Source organism: Dendroctonus ponderosae, unplaced genomic scaffold, assembly GCF_020466585.1.
Source record: "Dendroctonus ponderosae isolate FM_Combo_2020 unplaced genomic scaffold, Dpon_F_20191213v2 Dpon_F_20191213_44, whole genome shotgun sequence".
Taxonomy (NCBI): domain Eukaryota; kingdom Metazoa; phylum Arthropoda; class Insecta; order Coleoptera; family Curculionidae; genus Dendroctonus; species Dendroctonus ponderosae.
The window spans coordinates 13,876-35,814 of record NW_026018653.1 but is presented as its reverse complement, the minus strand read 5'-3'; the positions used below and the strand labels follow the sequence as shown (position 1 = coordinate 35,814).

General features: G+C 33.2%; 2 protein-coding genes across 4 annotated transcripts; one reads left to right on the top strand and one right to left on the bottom strand.

Moving 5' to 3' along the window:
* Positions 1-186: 186 nt before the first annotated feature.
* Positions 187-1,918, top strand: LOC109542130 (zinc finger protein 266). 3 transcript variants are annotated; one of them, XM_048666258.1, is made up of 4 exons: positions 187-535; positions 624-709; positions 768-822; positions 885-1,918. In XM_048666258.1, the coding sequence occupies exons 3-4, from the start codon at positions 786-788 to the stop codon at positions 1,841-1,843; spliced, it is 996 nt and encodes a 331-aa protein (XP_048522215.1). In that variant the 5' UTR covers positions 187-535; positions 624-709; positions 768-785; the 3' UTR covers positions 1,844-1,918. The 3 variants fall into 3 exon arrangements, with proteins under 3 accessions (XP_048522215.1, XP_048522216.1, XP_019766760.2); XM_048666259.1 differs by lacking the exon at positions 624-709 and having other exon boundaries at positions 187-467; XM_019911201.2 differs by lacking the exon at positions 624-709.
* A 201-nt stretch (positions 1,919-2,119) lies between these two features.
* On the bottom strand, positions 2,120-20,191 carry LOC125504384 (coronin-6-like). The gene is made up of 10 exons (XM_048666257.1): positions 20,026-20,191; positions 19,403-19,603; positions 11,767-11,892; positions 11,382-11,544; positions 11,066-11,230; positions 9,713-9,932; positions 9,405-9,567; positions 8,038-8,295; positions 6,888-7,146; positions 2,120-3,861 (listed from the first exon to the last, which is right to left on the bottom strand). The coding sequence occupies exons 2-9, from the start codon at positions 19,601-19,603 to the stop codon at positions 6,943-6,945; spliced, it is 1,500 nt and encodes a 499-aa protein (XP_048522214.1). The 5' UTR covers positions 20,026-20,191; the 3' UTR covers positions 2,120-3,861; positions 6,888-6,942.
* Between the last annotated feature and the right edge of the window lie 1,748 nt (positions 20,192-21,939).

The following is a 21,939-nucleotide window of genomic DNA, read 5'->3' as shown; positions in this document are numbered from 1 at the left end:
TACTCATCTGAATACATGATGTGGCCGTTATAATTAAATAAAAAATAAAATTACTAATAAATTCCAAATAACATCGATAAAGTCGCAAAAGCCAATTATAGCATAATTGCAAATAATATTTATATGCTCCCGGACAACGTCACCATGCATTTAAAGTCACATGGTCCGAAATAAATTAAAAGGAAGAAGAAATACGACTACAACCCAGTAATCGGCCCACTAGCTAACTATTGGATCAGAGAACATACCCCCTTACCTTACCCAGAACATAGGGGTGATATTTTGTGCTATTGGATTCGCAACTGGATAAACCTTGTTCTATGCTTCGCAAGCAGTCTTTATCTATGCCCGCAAGAGTTATGGCTTTAACGCCTGCTTCAAAAAAACTTTTACTTCTCGGTGGAGTTGCTTTAACATTGCATGCAGGTTTTGTGTTCATAAAACCCTTAGTTGCACCTGAAAAGAAGGTAAATACCGATACCTTAGATAAAGTGAAAAGCATTTAGCTCACTTTGCCTCTGAGAAAAAATCGTAGGTAAGTTGTATTAGGATTTCTTTTAAGGAATTGTTCTTTTCCCACTCTTCTAACAAAATAAGTTCGACATTGTCCATCTTTTCAACAGTTTATCCTCAGTTTTTCCGACTATAAACGCATCACCCAAATCACGCTGCAATTGCGATTACGACTGCGGCCAAACGCACCGAAACCGTACTTTAATCCAGTAATAATAGACATTCTATTCGTCTAATATCATAATATATTTCAGGTTTAGATTAATATAAAAATGGGCTTTGGAGACACACTCAATCAACTACCTGAAGGTCAGTTTCTTATTGGTTTGCTTGTTTGTAAGCAACGGAAGAATGCAATAAGACATTTTCAGGGCTCAAGCAAGGCGATGGTGCGCCACAGAAGAACGATTTCGATCTAATCGCGTCGCCAGAAACTTCTTCAAAGAAACGCAGGGTCGAATTGAAAAAGCATGAATGTCCTGAAATTGGTTGTAGCGCTAAGTTTTCGCGCCCCTATCGGCTAAAGAATCACATTTTGACTCATCATGGAGATGCAGGAAAGCCATACAAATGTACTTTTGAAGACTGCAGCAAAACGTATTCTAGTCAATCGCATTTGAAACGGCATGAAATTGCAGCGCACCTTGGTGAAGATGTTGAATCAACGGAGGTTTTATGTGAGGAAGAAAACTGCGGACTGATTTTCTCCAATAAATATAACTTGAAAAAGCATATTGCACGCATCCACGCAGATTTACCGTTTGAATGTCACACGTGCTCTGAAAAGTTTCGACGAAAAAGTCAATTAAATGTACATAAAGTTGAAATTCACACAGAAGAAGCACCATATAATTGCAAGGATTGTCCTAAAACATTTGTTCAGTTCCATCAATATCAGAAACATCAAAGAAGCCACAAAAACTACAAATGCGACTGTGACGAAATTTTCAGTAGGTGGACAGAGTATTTGAAACATAAGAAAACTAGTTGCTCCCTACCAAAAACGCAGTATACTTGTGCGATTTGCAACAAAACATTTAGTCTAAAGCAAAATTTAGCCGAGCACTGTCTTCACGTGCACTTGCCTGATAGTCGAAGCGAGGTCTTTAAATGCTCTTATATAGACTGTAATCGATCTTATCATTATAAGAAGAATTTAGATTTCCATATAAAAAAATTTCATAGCCAGATAGTCGACTACCATAAATGTACAGTAGAGAAATGCGGGAAAGTACTGAAGTCAAAAAAAAATTTAAAACAACACTTACGGCTTTGCCATAGTGATAAACCTTTGACGGAAAAAGTACGCAGGAAACCAAGAAATAATTAAATAATAAAGAAACTTTAATCAAAAATTAAAACCTCATTGTGTTTTCGTATTACTAAATAAATAGTCTCAAAGTTTTAAGTGGTTTATCATTTTCCAACAAAACTAGTAGATTTCTATAATTAATTCAGTGAGTTTAGTGGCTATTAATGTTGTAAAAATATGTATTCGATAAATTGCCAGTAAATAAATGAATTAATTTATTTTTAATGTTTGTGTACATTTTTTAAGTCTGTGGTGTACCTAAATTCTTAAAATTCAATGAAGAAACTGACAAGGTATTGTTATCAATTGAATGCGTCAATTTTTAACGAATATATTTGTAAAAATACTAACAATACACAGTATTAATATTATTAGTTCAAAAAAAATGCAAATTATATTTTATACACATTATATACATTGAATTAATATTCATCGTTGTTAAATTTATAGCACACAAGTCAATCTTTGAGATGGAACTTTTGATAACTTTTACGAATATCCGATTTTAAACAATATTGTTACCTTATTGCTTAATAGTTAGTAAATATTAACAGTTTAGTCAATATATTTAAAAATATGCAAACAAAGTAACATTTACCTTTAATACCCGAGCAAAAACGCTACAGGGTTTTCAACAATCCGATATTCACATAATTAAAGCTTTATTACTATTGACCAAACATGAGATTTAACCTTTCAGCTATAACATTATTTTATTGTGCAGTTCATTGACTGGCTGAGTATATTGTCATTTATCTTATGCTTATTGGCAATCAAAAACAGGTATATAAAAATACTCCAAAACGCTCAACAAGACATTTTAACGTTTATAAAAATATGTAGTTTTTTGATTTCATATTGACAAGTGTTTTTCAAGGTGGGTCATGGCTGCGGCATGGCGACATCCTGACCCGGGTATTTCCAATAAGATTTATATGCAGTGCATTTCATAACAATTGAACATTCTACCAATGCTGTAGAACAATCGAAATCTTGAAAAAATATGGAGTTTTTAAGAATTATCATAAAAAGTTTAAGTCTATTATAGATTAGAATGTAGTTAGATAAGTTATTAAGATTACTTTTGGGCACTTTATAGATAATTAGCTAATTAAAATTTAGCTGTTATTTTTTAATAATCCCTGACTGGCTATAGGAACTACCAAGCATTTGTAAATTTAAATGTTTAATGTTGACATATGGCTTTCGATCTTACACTTGTTAAGTACAAAACGGCGTTGTTGAACTCAGCTTTATCAGCCTATTATGACTCGCACTGTATAAATACACCATCGAATTGTCTATTATCAAAAATTCCATAGAAACAGTTTTATAAACTATATAATATATTTAAAACACTTATATAATAAATATTGTTAAAAGAGGTACAAATAATTTTGTGCTTGACATTTTCCCTTGTGCGTCTTCTGCCGTGTGTAACAACTAAGTTTAATCATCCGTATTATGAAAGTGTAAAAATTGACCAACAGACTTACTTTGAAAGATATTTCCAGTTTTCCCTTACAATCGAACCATAGATTACATCTACAATTATTTGTACCTCTTTTAAGAACAGTAACTGCAAAAATCGAAAATATTTCACACGATTTTTTTAATGCGTGAAAATTTTTCGGTTTAATGTGTTAAATTACGCTGTTGCGTAGCAGACTTTAAAGTCTATAAGAGCACTTGAGTTCGATGATATAGAGAGGATTCAGAGTACCTTATCTATGCTGAGGCTTTTTGCAGACAACGACCAAGCATTTAATTAACTACAGTGTTATTATAACCAGAATTTTCTAATGGCACTTTATATCAGCCGAACTAGGATTTCCCAAAAAAGCTCTTCCAACCGGTCACAAATCAATAGATAAGGCACTTTCTAAAAATTAATTAAAAAATTTGTACAATTGACTAATGATAATGATTTTTGGCTGACGTTCGCTTTTTAATGAAAAAATAAATAAGGATGAGTTACTACTATGTAAAAAGCAAGGCATTTGCAATCCAGTATAGATTTTGTGTCGGTTCATTACCTAAAACAAAAAGCAGTCAGGATATTGTGTATAGGGGAAGTAAAACAGATAATATATATATATTTCGCTTATTCGAATACCTCCGGTTGGTTCTGCATAATTATTTTAAAAATAATTTATTTAATATAACAGTGATAACTGTAGTTATTAAAATTACCCAATTTGGACGGGTGGCGCATTGCATGTGTCTCAGCATTTCGATACACTGAAAATAAATCCCTGTGATTGGATGGCCATGTGACGTTTAGTATGAGGAATACCAACGAATGTTATTTATTTTTTTAGTATTGGCAAATATTGCAGGCACAGGAAAGACTCTTTGGGATTGGTGCCTCTACCTATTTTTAAAAAAAATGCATAATCGATCATTGTGCTGCCGCTTGTCATCGTATATTTGGTACTTGACTAGTCAAAACGAGCTTGTTTGTTATGTTTACAACAATTTTGCAATTGAAGAGAATTAGAAACATGTGCAAGGAAACAAGTTCAGCACTGGGCGGTGCTACGTCTATAATGTCAGATGAGGATTCGAAAATATCACTTTCGTAAAGGCATAAAGACAACCACTTGCCCTCTTTGTTACTTCCACTCTTCGATTATAAAAAGTTTATCAATTTTTCATGCCGCTGCAACATCTCGATGTTGATAATGACCTTGAAATATCTGCATTCCGATTTCCACTTGTAAAATGTGCTCAAAAGTCTGGAGTTACCAAAATGTTCACATATACTTAGAAATTTTTTTCAATAGGCATATGTTTATTGTTATAGGAAATTGACAAAATACAACATAGGGCAATAAATAAGAGCTTGTATAGCGGATTAGGGACTGGATTAAAATCATACACTCTAAAAATGGCCAAAGTTCCGACCATCTTGTTCCCAAGGCTAGAAAGACAGATGAAACAGAAATAAATATAAAATACCAAAGCTCTATGCAGCCAGTTGTCCAGTCAACCAACTATTTGTTAATATAATTGAAATATTTCAATGTAAAATGTTATCGTTATTATTATTACGCACTTGACGTCGGAAACACCGCGAATCACAGGAGCTTATTTTCTGTAATGCTGAGGGAAATACCATATGCGGACGGATGAGTGAGGGAGAGCAAATTAATAGTAAAGAAATCAATGATTTGGCTTTTTAAAGAACGTTTCCACTTGAGAGCTTTAATTTTAACCGACGAAGCAAAATGTTCCACTGCGGACACGAAACCATGTACCATATCATGATCATATATTGATATACGAGGGCGGTTCGATAAGTACTCAGCCTACAGAAAAACCGAAAATTTTGGAAAAGTGACGAGTTATTTCTCAACATAGTCTCCTTTCAATTCGACGCCCCAACTTCTTTAAACCGTCTGAGAAATTAATTTTCTCGAGGTCTGCAACGTAGGCCTCCGTGGTGACGATGACCTTCTCACTGAAATTTCTGTCCGGCGAGTGTCTTGGCTTCAAGTTTGTAAACAAAAAGAAGTCACACGGGGCCAAATCTGGAGAATACGGTGGATGGGGCAGCAGTTCGTAGCCCAGTTCGACCAATTTGGGTCTTGCGACGGCGGAGGTGTGAGCCGGTGCGTTGTCATGGTGGAAGACCACTTTTCTTCGCCAAAACCTAATGGGGCCGTTTTTGTGCAATGCGACGTCGAATCGGCCCAATAATTCGATATAGTAGAGCTCTGTGTTTTTTCCTTCTCCTGAACACTGAACGCTGAACAGTCTTCGCCTTCTTCTCTTTAAACCAAATTTTACATCGCCGGCAGTCGCCATCGAAGGAGTAGTCACCGTACACCGCAGCCAAGGGCTCTTTGACTTCGCTTCGTGATTTTCTTTCCAGAAACAAGAATCGAACGACTCTCCGATATTGCTCGTTTAATTTTTCTGAAATCCGCAGACGCCCGCTTCCACACGTGGTTAATACAAAACTACGATTCCGATACGGCTGATATGGTGATAGTAGCCGTCTGCGAGAATGTACTACACGATAGTAAATTTCTCATGCGATAGGAGCGGCCAAGCTAAGTACTTATCGGACGGCCCTCTAAAGGGCTGGTGCAACCAAGACGAAGTGGAAGATTATGGCAAATTGGTGTGTAATTTTGAAATTATTTTGTATGCGATATTGCATAAATTATTTTCGTTATACAGGGGGTTTCCAAAAATTCGTGGCAAATCAAAATGATGTTTTTATTAATAGAACACCCTGTATCAATATGCTGCAATTGGTTTTCTTACAAATCAGGATAATTTTTGGATTAATGCAATACCCTGTGTCAATGTTTCGCAATTGGCTCTCTTACTAAGAAGGATAATTTTGATATAAGGTTTATTGGGTGTGTAATTTACCAGATATAGACACTTAACGTTGAAAACAGGGTCATTGGAACAGTACTGTACCAAGTTTGTAAAATAAATTGAAAAATGGGACCTGTCCTGTCGAAACATACCCTGATTCATTCAAAAAATGCACCAATATACAGAAATTTTTCATAAATATTACTAACTTAATTTTAACACCTCATATATTGTTTTGTTATCTTAAAGGCCCTTCAACAAGTTTTCAGAAATTTCTAAATTGCCAATACTTCTGAGTCACAAGTTTCTGAGCAAATCGGTTGCAAAATCTACTTTTTGCAGAAATTAGCGTCATTACACTCCCATTGCGAAATTAAAACAATAATTAATGCACCTGAATGAAAATTGAAAAATTACAAAATAATTTCGAATTTACGCTCAATTTAGCCGCAATCTTCCACCCTGTATAATTGCAAATTTTACTTAGTTATTTCACTGAGTTCAGTTACATAAAGTATACTTAGAAATCGACATAGAGTTTAAAAAGGAAACACTAAATAAGAGTTTACATTTGCAATACAAACCAAAAATAACAATTTAAATGATCGATAATATTTTCAGCAACCCGCGCGTTCTGAAAAACATTGAAATAAATAAGCACCTGATGCTTATTTTGATATGTTTAGCTATTCACGTGTCCAATAGCTGTACTGTAAAGATATCTTACCTATACTTTCCGTTAATTTGAGCAGTTCCACAAAAGCCCATCTAACAACCGTGTCTCAAACTTCATTTGAGGCTAAAGGTGGTGGAGCCCCCAGTCCGTCTCCACCGCCATCATCCTTGTCCTCAATAGCGGAGTTGTTAGTATGTTGTGACTTAGACAGAGCGACTTCCGCTTCCAAAGCACGGATACGATTTTCGTGTTTCACTATCATGGCTTTCATTTTACGAATCTCGTCCAGAAATTCTTGCAGAGCTTTTTCCTAATTACAAAAAATACAGTAGATCAAATTTAGAGATTACAGATTCAAAAGTACTCTGACCAATTTTAGAAGGCGATTGTTGGCATTATTTTAATATCAAACGTTCTAATTAATAATCGAGTGTCTTCAAGGGCATTGTTACGAAAATACAGGGTGTTAACGTTTTATTAAAAATCATATAAAATTATTAAGATAGTCGAAACCGCTTGCAATATAAGAAGAAAATGGCGCGCCACTAATTTATTAAAAAATACATTTTATGCTTTCAATGATCGTTCAATTTCAAACAAAAAAGCCCGCTTGAGTTTTTTCGTTCAACGCACCTAATTCGAGGGAAAAAATAAAATTATATTAGTGCACGTCTTAGTTTCACTGTTAATTACGTATGAGGGTCGTTTGATAAGTCAGTGACTTTTTGAATAAAAGATATTTTTTTTCAATATAGTCTCCTTTTAGTTCGATACACTTAGTCCGTCGTCTTTCAAATTTTTTTACCCCTTCCAAATAATAGAGTTTCTCCAGGTCCTCAAAATAGGCGATTGTTTCAATGATGACCTCTTCGGAAACTGGAAATAGACGCAGGGGGCTAAATCTGGAGATTATGCTGGGTGGGGTAGCAGTTCGTATTCATGGATTTTTGCAATGGCGACTACACACGAGTGCACCTGTGCATTGTCCTGATGCGTCTAACAGACGAGAGTTGATTTGAGTGTTGAATTTAGAAGTTACTACGTGGGAAATTAAAAAAGTAAGTGACTTATCAAACGACCGTCGGATGAGTCATAATTGGAGCTGAGCTGGATTGGTAGAAAAAAAAATAGAGTATATATAAATTGCAACAAATGAAATATATACAAATTTTACGATTTAGAAATGTTTCATGGCCCTTACCGATACTGCAGAACTGCCACCACTGTCCGCCTTTCCACTCTTAGCGGGAATTTTATTAAGCAAATTGCTTTTCCTAGCGACCGACACTGTTTTGGATTCCGGTGGCTTGTAACCTTCTTTCAAGGATATTACAATTGGTTCAGCGTCGCGGCCACCAATCCATTCCTCTGCTGTTAAAGCTGCAGTGTCTCCCACGGTATCGGGGTACAGATCCTCCTGAAAGAGTTCGGATTTTCTCGGAACAGTCATTGTTATAACCTGAAATGGTGAAAAAATAGATGTTAGCTGTTTCTTAGCAATATTTTTTACAGCAAATGATCTTTTCCACGATTGGATAACATATTTCATATATTCTGTGTTTGTCATAAAGCAATCCTTGTCAAATAAATGAAAAATTTTCCGTTTATGAACAAACCATTATAAGAGCGGATACATATTATAAGATGGCGTCCAGACAAACACACATTTAACGAATCCTGTTGAATTTACCTTTCATCCTCATCAGAAATCATCATCATCAAAAATACAGAAAGTGGCAATAAAACATATTGCCACTTTCTGAATTTGTCCATGGTTATCGGAATTTTTAATAATTACGAAGCAACAGGTATTTACGTAATGTTAATTAGGCAGATTACTTTGAAAAACATTGTTGCCGTCTTTCTGATATCGTTTTTTTTGCGAATTTCAGTTTTTAATAACAATTAATTTTTTTACTATTTTTTCTGTACTCCGAAAACACCTCTAGAGGAATGACGACAATTTTGAATCACCCTGTATAATTAAAACAAAAAATATTGTTCGCGCAAGTTTAGTTGCTGTAAAAGCTTGGTATCAACAGCCAAAATCAATGAAATGGAGCACCGGGAAATGGAAAGATTCCAATCTGGATACTTTCATAATATTTTGAAAGGAAATCTACCTTTGAAAATTCGGAAAACGCGTTTTGCATCACTGAGTCCTTTCGCGCGTAGCATCGTGAGATTTCACATTTTTATCAAACTACCATGTATATTATATGTTCTATGTTCTATGTTTTTTGACGTACTAATGTTTTTCTTTTTCCTTTGTATTGAAATAATAAAATTCACGACATTCGAGAAACGTTCCGACATACCTACCACAAACTTGTAAAAAAGTCTTGCATTAAAAAAACTGCCCCCAATGTGATAGCATCTGAATGTTTTTTAGAACATCAAGTTCTTAAAAAATCATCATTTAGATATTGTTGTATGTTGTGTTTTATAATTGCGATCATATCTTGGACACCCTTAAGTAATATCTGCATTATCGAACTCGAAACTATGTAACATTTGGTATAGGATAAGGTACTATTGAAATTTTAAGAGATGTGATGATTCACTTACTTGGCACAATCCCGAATTGTTTAGCCTATAAAATCTAGCTATCTCACAGGTTGTGACGTCACATCCTCTCTTTGGCATCATACCAATACCTCTTTGCGGATCTGGAGTTTGGAAGGTGTTGATATAGTGGACGAAGGGAGGCTCGGCTGTGATTTCGAAGTACCTGATTTGTAATAAAAGTTTCAGTTTATCAAGTCGCTTTTTCATTAAATGTGTTACATTGAAATAAATAATTAGCAAGAAGTATATATGTGCTACATAGCCATAAATACCACACGGATACATTTAAAAACATAGTTAATTTTTACCTGATAACCGAATCTCCTTTGCCACACAGAAATATTAAGTTCGTGTCAGCGTCGTAAAGCGGAAACATCACACCATTCGAAGTGTCTAATTCTACCATAACGATGGGCTCTTCTAAACAATCCGGAGTTCTTAAACTATATTGTCGTTCAGACATCTTCGAGAATCCCGTTGTAAACACTAATCCATGTCGAAGGAAAATAGCTCGAGTTGCCTTCGTACCTAGAAAGACAAAGTTATTTATAAACAAATGTATGTTCAGTTTATTAACAGAAATTTATTATCGTGATAATCCTTTTCTTCTAAACAATTTCTCGATTTAGAATGTATGGAATAAATAAATAATGTAAGTTTTCCTGACTGTAGTTCCAATGTTAACATCAAATTTCCTGAGTCATTTATTTCGAATTCACAAAATAGTTAATTTCTAAAACGTTCCGGTGTTTTTTCCCCATCCTCAGTTAGCCTGAAACAATTGTCAACACATTTTGTCCCATTAACTTATTATTCTAACATTTTAATTATTTTTAATAACGGTCACATTGTTTATTGGCACAGCCTGTCATACCAAATGTTAAACGCATTTACTATAAACAATGTGACCGTTAAAAAAAAATAGAATACAACTTTTCAAATGTTAGAATAGTTCATAAGTTAATGGGACAAAATGTGTTGACAATAGGCATGATGTAGGTACTCGTCTGCTATTGCTGAAAAAAACATAATTTTTTTGCAAAACACATTTTGTACGTTTTTTATAAATAATTTTATTTCAATTACTAAAGCCTCCTCTAAATTTTCAAATTTTTATTGCTTGGGTTGGAAGATATTTTAGCTTAAAATTGTTTCTATTTTTTTCGTAAATCTACAGAGATTGTGACATTAAAATATTCCTTTTTAAGTTCAATGAAGTAAAAAAAATTGCTATGTTCTTTCTACTAAGCGTTTTTGCGCTTGCCATTGCATTGACCTGATAATGTAAAATTGGAACTTGCCTTTATTCCTTTTTTTAAAGGTTTATGTTTTAACCCATCAGCCTCCTTTTAATTAATTATTAAATACTGTGAAGTTCATAGCAGTTTATTTAATCGTTGCTTGTTAAATTTAAATCAAAGTTTGATAAAGATTACTAAAACTGCAGCAAGGGATTTAAAATATTTAACATTATTTATCATATCATGTGGTTGTCTTTAATGTTCTTCCATATTAATATTGAACTTTTCTGATGAAAGAACATAATTAAGTTTTGTTATACAAATACTTTAATATGCAATATAATTTCATATAATGACCATCTAAAAATGATATCTGATGATGGTCTAGAAATTGAAACGACCGTCATAAAGGTTACTTACCTTCATGCGCGATGGCTTCAGATGTAACTTCTCCCGTTCGTGGATTTATTATTCTAATTTTCTTATCTTTGCAGGTGGTAAGTAACTCTGAACCATCCCAATTAAAGCAGGCACTGTACACAATATCCGGATGACAATCAATTTCAACTAAAGCTTCTCCAGTGCCTGTAAAACATTAAACGGTTATCGTTTACCACCAATCTAAAATCCATCTGGAGGGTCAATTTAATTAAAAACTATTCTATTTCTAAACGAACTAGTAAAATATACAATGAGTTTTTGTTTATTCCATTATTTATAAAATTCTGTTGCATACCTACGTTCCAAATAACGATTTGATTATCGCTACCAGCCGTAAGAAGAACATTTTGCGCGGTTGGATGCCAAAGCACCAAACCAACTCTTCTCTGATGATACACAAGGTCGACGATTGGTTCTGTAAGCGTTTTAATAAGGCCCCCATCAGGAATATGCCAAACCTTAATTTAAATAAAAGAAGAAATATAAATAATCTTAAATAACATTAATTTAAGCTATGCTGGTGTGGATATAGTCAACAAAATCATAAGAACTTAACTAAATTTATAAAAATATTAAATCTGCTTAAAAATTACAAAATGATGAAGATAATTCAAGAGACAAAACTGGGATTTGAGACAAAAGTGCTGTAAAAATAAGATAAGTAGAATCAAGCTTTCTACCTTGACAACACAGTCCTCCGATCCACTGGCGATAACGTTATCATTGTGCGGACACCAAGCTATATCTAAAACCGGTCCTTTATGTCCTCCTACTAGAGGATGATCAGCCGATATTCTACCCGAGATCTGGAATAAACATATACATTTTAAATATATTCGAAAGAGCATCAAATAAATGACAAAAATACAGACAAATTAAATTAATTTAAAATTATAACACACATTAATGCATAAATGTAGATCATCCAAATACAAAACGGAGAAATGCACGAAACAAACAGCCGAGCAGTAATATGCCAGGACCGCACTAAGCAAACCATTGTATGCCAAGTAAAATTCTATTTTATAGAAATACAGAATTACGAATTTCCAAAACATATAGAATCTATCTTTAAATAATGTATCACCACCAACTCCCCTACTTGTAAAAAGAGATTGATGTATTTTATGGACCAATCGTAAAAGCATTTTTTGGTGATCATGCACTGTGCCTATCTACATTTGTTTGGGTCGCTTGGTTTTGGAGAGGAGTCAAGTTTAAAATTAATAAATTGTTAGTTAGTAAATCTAACGTCTTATAACACTCATTACTCCCGTTTGTAACCCGAGCCGCAGATGAAGGTTGCAAATCTCCTGGAGGAATAACGGCAATAAAAACCGAGTATTATCTTGATGTTGATTCATTTGGTTTGATAAAACTAAACTTTGAAAATTTAATTGTTATTCGTAATACAGGGTTTCCCATAAGTATATGTTCAAAATGAGAGTGCGACATTCTTAGGCTCAAAAGAAGACAAGCTGACCCAACTGACAAACAAAATCCTAGGTGGATTTTTGCCTCCTTTAGATTCTGGAATGATGAAACTGCCGAGCTCCTCAGCATTGGGGTGCTAAATTATTGAGTGTCTTAGTACAAAAACTTGCAGAATGTTTTATCGTGTAACTGGAATCAATTCATTTTTTGTTCCGATTCAACATTAGTCCTTTCTAGTAAATACTTACTTTATAAACTTTTCATGAAATAATCGCAATGATGATGATTGTAGAAATAGTAATCATAAATAATGATGTAGTTTATAAAAAACATAATTTTTAGCATTGGTAAACTAAAAATAATATATTCTAAAAACAAAAACAAAACATAGGTTATAATATAACTACTCAAAGAAAAAAAGTTATAATAAAATCGAATGGTTTAAAACAAAATATACGCTTTGCATGCGAAAATGTTTAAAAATCTAATTTTCACTTAAAAATTAATTAACATTTAAGAATATTTTTTGCGTATACTTTTTACTAAGTCTAGTTCTTCGCTCGTTTATGATAGCACCGGCTTTGGAAAATAATCTCTCGCATGGAACTGAAATTTAACGTGTGTTTTTTTTGTTAAGAAGCAAGTTTTTCAAAAACTTCGCCTGATTGATGGGATTATTTTAAGGGTTACGTTAAAACCGACCATCCCTAGATTGTGTTCTTTTAAGCCAAATAATGCCGCAGTATCATTTTGATCATACGATTATACATTTTGATCATGACGAGCTTAGAAGAAACCCTTTATTTAAATTAAAACAGGTCGAAAAATTCGATATAACTGCCACTATTATTTATTTAACACACTGCGGGAATGATCATTACTCCCTTGGGATTAACGAGCATAATTTTGTCTCACTAAACAACTCATTATGAGTAACCTCACGTAATATGTTTGACTTTATATTCATAAGCAAATTATGACAATACTAATAACTACTATCAGCGGACTTTCTCTTGTACACCGACGAAATTTCTTACAAAAGTGTTTGCCAGCTTTATAACARTATTTCTCAAATTCAAGCACCTTCTGTCAACGAATAACGATCAGCCTCAGCGTATGTAACACATTTACGTATSTTTAAAGTGTAACCCTCATATTTATTCAATTAAAATAATCAMGTATTTTTGGAGCTTTTTCGATAACTCAAAATCATTTAATCACTATACTTAATCATTCTTGCTTGCTCTTTTCACTATACTTAATTTCAAACCTGACATAATAAAAACGTTTTTCATTTAATATTGATGAAATGGAATAACCATTTAAAGTCATATTGCCTCACCCTGTTGATTTTTTGCCAATATCACTAACAAAGTAAAATAAATCCTGTCGAAATGCAAAATTCGAAACGAGTCACAGTGAATCTGTAAAAATAGTACTCCGAAATATTGAAATGTAGTAAGCAGTTGCGATTACGTTGGGGTTGGACTTTGGCCAATATTTAAAATTAGAACATTTTGCCCCAAAAATAAATGTGGCATCCTCTCATCTACCTACTTTGCAAATAACTTTCAGCATTTGCGGCCCAATTATTTCCATAGTTAAATTGATAAAATGATTTAAACGTTGAACGGGTGTATTCTCTGTTAAATGAACCAAACATATTCCACTCAGTGCATTCAAGAAGAGCGACAGGAAGGCCGATTATTGAAAACGCTTTAAACATTACACGGAAACTCTTTATCACATAATAAATTTCCTACACAATAGATAATAAAACATTCCAGTGGGTCTGTAGACTTGTTAATCAGAACTCACTGGTATTAATTTATTATGTATGCATTTCTTCGCTTGTCAAAAGGAATGCAATGTGTGAGTCATACGATTGAACATATCAATGAATAATAAAGAATAATTTGCCCAATGTAATACACCAGCTAAAGACTGAAGAAATAAAAACTAATTCAGCTTAGTAATATAGATAGACAACAAATAATATGTGGGTAATTGTTCAGACATTTTACTTTAAATGCAAACATATTTAGAGCCATATACAAGGTGATCCAGTTTAATCGTGAAAATTTTAAAAGTTTTTCCAGTTTCTAGCCAACCTCGTTAATTTTCACTTTTTATCCGAATCAGTGGCGAAAATGACTAATCGATGGGCCTCTACAGGCACTTCATTTCTTTAAATCCCGCTAAACACTAAGCAAAGAAGAGCTGTTTTATTACTAATGACTGCTATATCACATTAGTAAACATGTAATTACATTGAAACCGTTGAATACATTAAATTTCAGTCAGTATCATGTTTTTAACGACTTGAAATAATGTTATATGTCTTCTAGCATGTTTGGGTGATTTTATGGTTGACTTTGTTGTTATTTTTACGACTTGTTCGTGTTTTAATACAATTCTAATTTTTATATTACGAACCGGTACATGTTTAATTTCACGTCAGTACCGAATTGTTTTTCTTTTCGAACTTCATGACCACTTGCTTGTTCGTAGATATAATAATAACAGTGCACGAAAGAGTTTTGCTAATTCAGTGAATTTATCTTGTAAAATAATGTGCATATAATTTAAGGAAGCCAAACTTACTCTTAACTGCAAAATATAGCTATTGTCCTTTAATTGAAAAATCTAGTTGGATATACAAGTTAACGCAGTTAAACAGTTAACTTACTGATTTCAAACTAAACAAGCAAAAAAGCACTAACTATGAAATGTTTAAGTATTCTATTCTTTTTAGCTAACTTTTCACTACCTGACTTGCTTGGTGTTCGCTGAAGTGGTAACTTGCGTGAATGCAGTTGTGCTTCTTAAATAAGATGCATACTAATTTACAAGATAGTTTTATTTCATTTTATCTCATGTCTGTGTATACATCGGCTTTCCCTTTACTTTTACTAATATTTGTCTATTTATTATAACCATTAGTGCTCTTCAGTTTTTGATGACTAAAAGTGGACCATCTTGTATACGAGATATACAGATTTACTTTTCGGGTGTAAGCCCTTACACTTATCATTATTTTTATCGAAGACTTTGTAATATATTAAACTGATTAAAGTGTCAAACAACTGAAGGGTTCTAAAAGCTGTGACTATAGTTATCAATAATTAAATAGACATTTGGAATAATCAAAATTCAAAAATTTTGTTTTGCACGATGAAACGAGCATGATGTAACGTGTATTTTTAATCGACTTTCAATATCACTTATTCTCACCTTAAAAAGTATCAAGATAACATGATAATGTTAGTCAATTATTGGCTGAATGAATAAAAAAGCCAGCATGTACACAAAGCATGTATAAATACAAAATTGTGGCAGATACACTATAATCAACAGGGAAACGATTTGCGATTATGTTTAGAATTTTATTTTTGTTTAGTTCATATGCACACTAAAACCGTCTCACAATTTTCGAAAATTTATAATATTATTTATCAGAATTTATTATATTTACTGGAATTCAGAACTTTTAAGAATTGTTCAATGCAGGCGTGTCCTAAAATGGTTGCGTAAGGACCGTTATGTCCAAAAAATTTTACGAGTTTTTTGTTGTGGTGGTATGTTGTCTGGTATCGCTGATAACCATACCTGCTGCCTAATGGTTTAACACTGCTTATCAACGGGCGTTTTAAACGTTCGAGTGCAAATGTGGCTGCAAGATGATGGTGCATTTGCCCACTCTGTTGAAGTCCCTTAGTATTTGGACATTAGACCAGCAAAGGTGGTCCAGTTCCGTGGCCCCCCAGGTCACCCGATCTAACACCACCAGGTTAATTTTTGAATGGGCGCGTAAAATGTCTGGTTGACGAAACGCTAGTGAAAACCTGGTGGTAAGAATTACTGCGCCATTTGAAGTCGTTTATAACGACTATCAATTTTTTGATTGAGTCTGCAGAGCCCATGCACGACGTTTGAACAAGTGTATTCAGCACAAGTTCAAGATATTTTCAGCTAATTTCTCAATATAAGTTTAGACAGATAAAAATAAAATAAATTAATACTCGAGAAACACATTTTTGCAAATAACGATCGTGAAGCAGTAGCGCCTTAAGGAACATTTTGCTTAATTAGTACTTAACTAAAAAGAAATTAAATTTTGCTACCATAAATATGCATTTGAATAATAGTTCGAGCATATTTTTTTCAGACTTAATTGAATTCAAACTTGTATAAAGGATCAATTCCCAAAATATAATACAAATAATAAACCATGTATTTTTGTAATCTATGAAAAGTTTCCATTCATTCACGTTGTGCTAAAACTTTTAGCGTTCTTTTATTAAAGAAACCGCTACTCATCGAGATCAGCTAGTAAATTAACATTCCTTCTGAATTATTAATATTGAGCTATGATTAATACACAATTAAATTAAATTACGCAATTATATTACACCCATTTTTTAATTGATACATTTCCGCTCTTGCGTGCATTTTAGTTAACTTTGAACGGATACAATGTTGCTCTATATACCTACGTAATATATTAAATAACGATTTGTGAGATAATCATAACATAACATTCAATTAGTATTGAAATAACTTTAAAATTAATTTAATAGCGATCGGAATCGCAAATTGACACAACGGTAATTACTGGTCAGTGCTAATAGTTTATACCGTATGCCTAACAACTTACAGACAAATTTAGACAACAGAAATATGTGTAAATGTGGAGCATTTTCACCTGAAATATAATGCTGGAATGACTAAACTATTTACAATTTAAAAGCATCTTCATTCAGCTAGAATAAGTTTTCTGAAAGCTGCTTTCTGAAAATGGAAACTGCATTTCCGATTTTTCAAATTAAATGTTTTTTTAACATTGGAATTGAGAAATGATCGATGTAGCTCAAATTGGCACTCTTAGCAGAGACTTTTGAAATAGTTTGGGTTAAGGGACTTTTCAAGGATACATTCTTATGCATCGTTTTTCAAGATAAAGACAAATTAAAAATACATTTTTTTGAAAATGTGCAGCAAGTTAACAAATTAGCCCGATTGACCGGCAATTCAGTAGAGAAAACTACTATTACAAGATGATTCAGGAGGAAATGAAAATATTTATATATGTGTGAAGCTCTTCATGTGTAAGAATTACAAAATCTCCAACAAAGTGTTTTTCATTAATATGAATGACTATTTGGTCAACGAATTTGTGAAAACAGGCGGTCGTTTAAACGTACTTTTTTTCACGGACGAAGCTCAGTCTAATGGACAAGCAATTAACAATTGTCACAAGAACATCGACGGCCGGAGCGAAATCATCTTGTTATGCAAGAATAAACTTCTGCTCGGTCTGGAGTGTCACCTTAACGTGGATGATTATTTACATATTTTAAAAGGAAATATTGGACGAAGTTACTTTGGATGATGCCACATGCTACCTTCCAACATAATAGAGCGCTTCTTCATAATTTAAATAAATTTAGTAATTTTCTTACTACATATTTTGGAGATCCCTGGATTGGTAGAAACAGCTCAGTTCTCTCTAAAAATTCTGCAAATTTTTGTTTTTCAACGTCCACTTTTTTATGCTCCTAATGGTTTTTCCTCAACTTTCAATATTTTTTGTGTTTGCTTTGATTTTATGCAACTTTTTTGCCCTGCTGGCGGCTTATGTTCCTGAGATGCATCAGATGAGTATGTGGGTAAACGATAATGGTAAACTTTTCTTGGGGGACTTTCCATCAGCAGTCAAGAATTATTTTATTTCTTTATCCACCGGATCGCACTCCCCTATATTTTTGTATTTAGAAGTGAATGAATTCGTTGATTTAAGCTACAAAAGTGGACACAAGGGATACGTTACTATTTTACATACTTAATTCTTCAGCGTTAATTAGAGCGAATCTTCGTTCGCTAAAACTCGCTACTAAATCAATTTATAAACGAGCGCAAATAAGTGGCTTAAAATGGGGTGATGTTTTCAAAAATTTCTGAAAAACATTATGAAAATTGTTTTGTTGGATTTTAAATTTTCATTATTCAAGGGATTTTTGCAGCCAATAAAATTCGGACTTGAACATCTGATCTTATTTAGCTAATTTTGGCTTTTTACACATAGCCTTAAAATATTCCCATATCCTCCTGAATCACGGTACCTAACCGAAGAAGTTTATCTGTTGTGTTGTACAAATGTAAACGCTCACTGATGACTCGTTAATGTATCAGAAGTGATAAAAGTTAGAAACGTGTCGTCTTTTTTACAATTATAATTTTTTTTTTACAATAATAAAATGTAAATTGCGGTGCAACTTTATTGGCGTCCAGAATAGTTATTATATTGGATCGAGAGGTTTTAATTTGAAAGGATTTGCACCCAAACATTTATTTGAACCATATAATTGGTTTGAAAATCGGTCACTCTTTTGTATTAGACAGATTAAGTTAAATTTCCAAGATTAAGTAGGTAAGTACTTCTAAATTAATTACTTCGACTTGGATGAAATTGCCTTACTAACTTAATCGAGGTTTCTGAGAACTTCTAAAATTTCTCAATAGTTAATTCGAGATTTTTAATTACTTCTATTTTTTTTTCAATAGTTAAATCGTGATTTTAATATAGTATATTTAATAAGATAAATATTGAACTACTTAACTAACTGTTTCACATTTGTGGTTCAATTTGAAGTCCATTTGGCTCCTTATAAACAACTTTAATTCCAATCAAAGCTGCAGAAGTTTCAAGATAAAATTCATATAAATAGACCTTTCCTATATTACTCCCTATCCTCATCTTCCTTGTCATTAATATATTTTTAAAACACTATCAAACATAGAGTTTAAATTTATGATTTACTCAAGAAGAACGTTATGTACAAGCAGAAGCTATTATGTGAATGAGTGAGAAACTGTGCTTACCTTATTCCCTTGAGGTAATACGATAAAAGCACCTCCTCCAGCACTTTCGACTATGATGGCTATAAACTTAGGATTGACTGCACAGAATGTAGAATCCCAAGAACTCTTCGAGACCCTGATATTGTCATAGCATTGCTCTCTTTTAAGGGCTTGACCGTAAACATGTCTAAATTTTGAACTTCTAACTACACGAAAGGACATCTGAATTAAAAAATAAATATTTAGCTAGATACAAGTATGGAAAGGCAACTATTTCAAAACATATAAATCACTTTGGAGCAATGTATAACTGTAAAAAGTAAAGAATAAGAAACTAATCGCCCGTAATTTCAGCAAAATGATTATTAAATTATGTATTTGAAACTATTTTTAGTAATACATTTGAGGAAATTTAATATGTTTGAACTGCTACTTCAAGGTGGCCAAACTTTTTTAGAATTGCAAGAACGACATTGACTGTGGGCACACTTATAGAGAAAAATTACCGTGTAGTAGCATGAAGAAGATTTTTATTTTTAACTCGGTTTTTTTGTGACTTTTTGAAAAAAAACACTAGCATTTAAGTTTGATATCTCAAAACATAACCTGAAACCGTTCGTTTAGAAGCCAAAAAGCACACAAACCTTGCAAAATCCAACTATGCGAAACCGTAATCCCAAACTGAGTATCTATTTACATCTATAATAATTTATTAAATTAATTTCGCATTGATATTCACTGGCACTTCATAACTAGTTCACGATATTCACTTCAACCTGTGGGAAAAGCCATATTTGGTTATGCGAAAATTTTTAAAACGTCAAAAGTTCGATAGTTGGGGCCTCTTTCGGACCAAAGCGTCTACTAACTCCGTTCTCCGGCGACATCTAAGAGTAGTAATCTTACAGAATTTGTTTTTCACAAGACATCTTATGCAGATTACTGGCGGGTCATTCAAAATTAAAGTGAAACGGGCTTTCTCAGCAATCGGCGACAGCAATGTTGTTAAAAACAATGTAATTTCATTGGATTTTTGGACTATTTAATGTCGCTGGTTATTACGTCAGATTAGGTGATTATTCCGTTATATAAAACCTTTTTTCAGTTTTTAGTCAGTAAGTAGTTAGAAGAATAAAAAGTAGTTAGTGATAAATGAAATATGCAATTCAGGAAGAAAAACCACTTAATAGCAACCCAATCTTGATGAATAAACAATAGGTATAATGAACGAGTAGTTAAAATAATTAAAATATTAATGGTTTTAGAGAAAAATATATGTTGTTTATACAGGATGATTCAAATTTGGCGTCATTCTTATGGAAGTGTTGCCTGGGGGTGTTTAAGGAGCACAGAAAAAATAGTAAAAAAATTAATAGTTATTAAAAACTGAGAGATTTGCAAAAAACTATGTCAGACGGATGGCAACAATGTTTTTTAAGGTAATCTGACCAATTAACATTACGTAAATACCTGTTTTTTCGTAGTTATTAAAAACTCGGGTAACCATGGAATTATACAGAAAATCACAATAAAATAGACGAGGATAAACGCTAAATTCAACAAGATTTGTTACATGTAGGGCGTAGCCTCCGTAAGACGGAGGCCTCGTGTAGGGTATACTTTTTTCGACGAAATGTCAGATTGTCAATGAGAAATTGTTCTTTGTGATCACGTTATTGTGCACTCATGTCGAGCAGCTTCTCGTATTCGGATAATTAACTCCTGCTCAATGTGTGCTGGTGTTCAGTAATCCATTGGTTTAATGTGTCCCTGTGCTGTGTGTATCTTACATTCGTGGTAGGAATGCAGCCCTTCCTCGGTATTTACTTGGCGCTTGCGAAAAGGTCAGTTATTGTGCTGCGAGTACCCCTGGAAAGCTCTGCTGCAATTATGACCAATACTTTGTTCCTCTGTGTCTAAAATCTTCCTGGAGCCAATCTACATTTTGTGAAAGAAATACTATCTACCTGTAATAATCTGTTAATGACAAAAAACATCATTGCCGCTTCGACTTTTAATCAAAACATTGTAAAACARAACTTTTTTAATATMAAAAATTTTTGAAATTTGAAGCRAAGACCGTAAATTTTCATTACGAATGGTGTATTTTAAAAGGCTACCAATCAAAGATGGGACCATTGAAAATTAATGCTTGATAACAAAGTTGACATTTGATTTTCAACTATTAATTATCGCACTCACCAAGTGAGCCTCTATTACCCCTTAAAATGAATGACGCCAACTTTGAATCAGTTTGGTCCAGCTTTATGCTTTATTTATAACCTTCCAAGTCAAAGTCCAATAAAAATTAGTTCGATGCGACTATCTCGTATAATATATTTACTACAGACAGCTTTTTACTTTTCTACAGTTTTTACTTTTTTACAGTTTTACTTTTTAGGTAATCTTCGTATGGAAACATTTTCGTTTCCTTGTATTAGGAGAAGTTGCCTACAGCCTAAACTTATTTCGGGTGTTTTTTTAGATGATTTGTGTTGTGTTTTCCGATTTTGCAGTTTTTTGGGCGCAAGAAGTTCCTCCTTTCAGTTTGTTACTGA

Excerpts from the sequence above, each read along its gene's own strand:
- LOC109542130 (XM_048666259.1), top strand. The coding sequence starts at position 786 with ATGGGCTTTGGAGACACACTCAATCAACTACCTGAAG. Across the intron at positions 823-884 it reads ACTCAATCAACTACCTGAAG|GGCTCAAGCAAGGCGATGGT; the intron begins GTCAGTTTCTTA and ends AGACATTTTCAG.
- LOC125504384 (XM_048666257.1), bottom strand. The coding sequence starts at position 19,603 with ATGTCCTTTCGTGTAGTTAGAAGTTCAAAATTTAGACATGTTTACGGT. Across the intron at positions 9,933-11,065 it reads TGAAGCCATCGCGCATGAAG|GTACGAAGGCAACTCGAGCT; the intron begins GTAAGTAACCTT and ends TTGTCTTTCTAG. Across the intron at positions 9,568-9,712 it reads AAAGGAGATTCGGTTATCAG|GTACTTCGAAATCACAGCCG; the intron begins GTAAAAATTAAC and ends ATTACAAATCAG.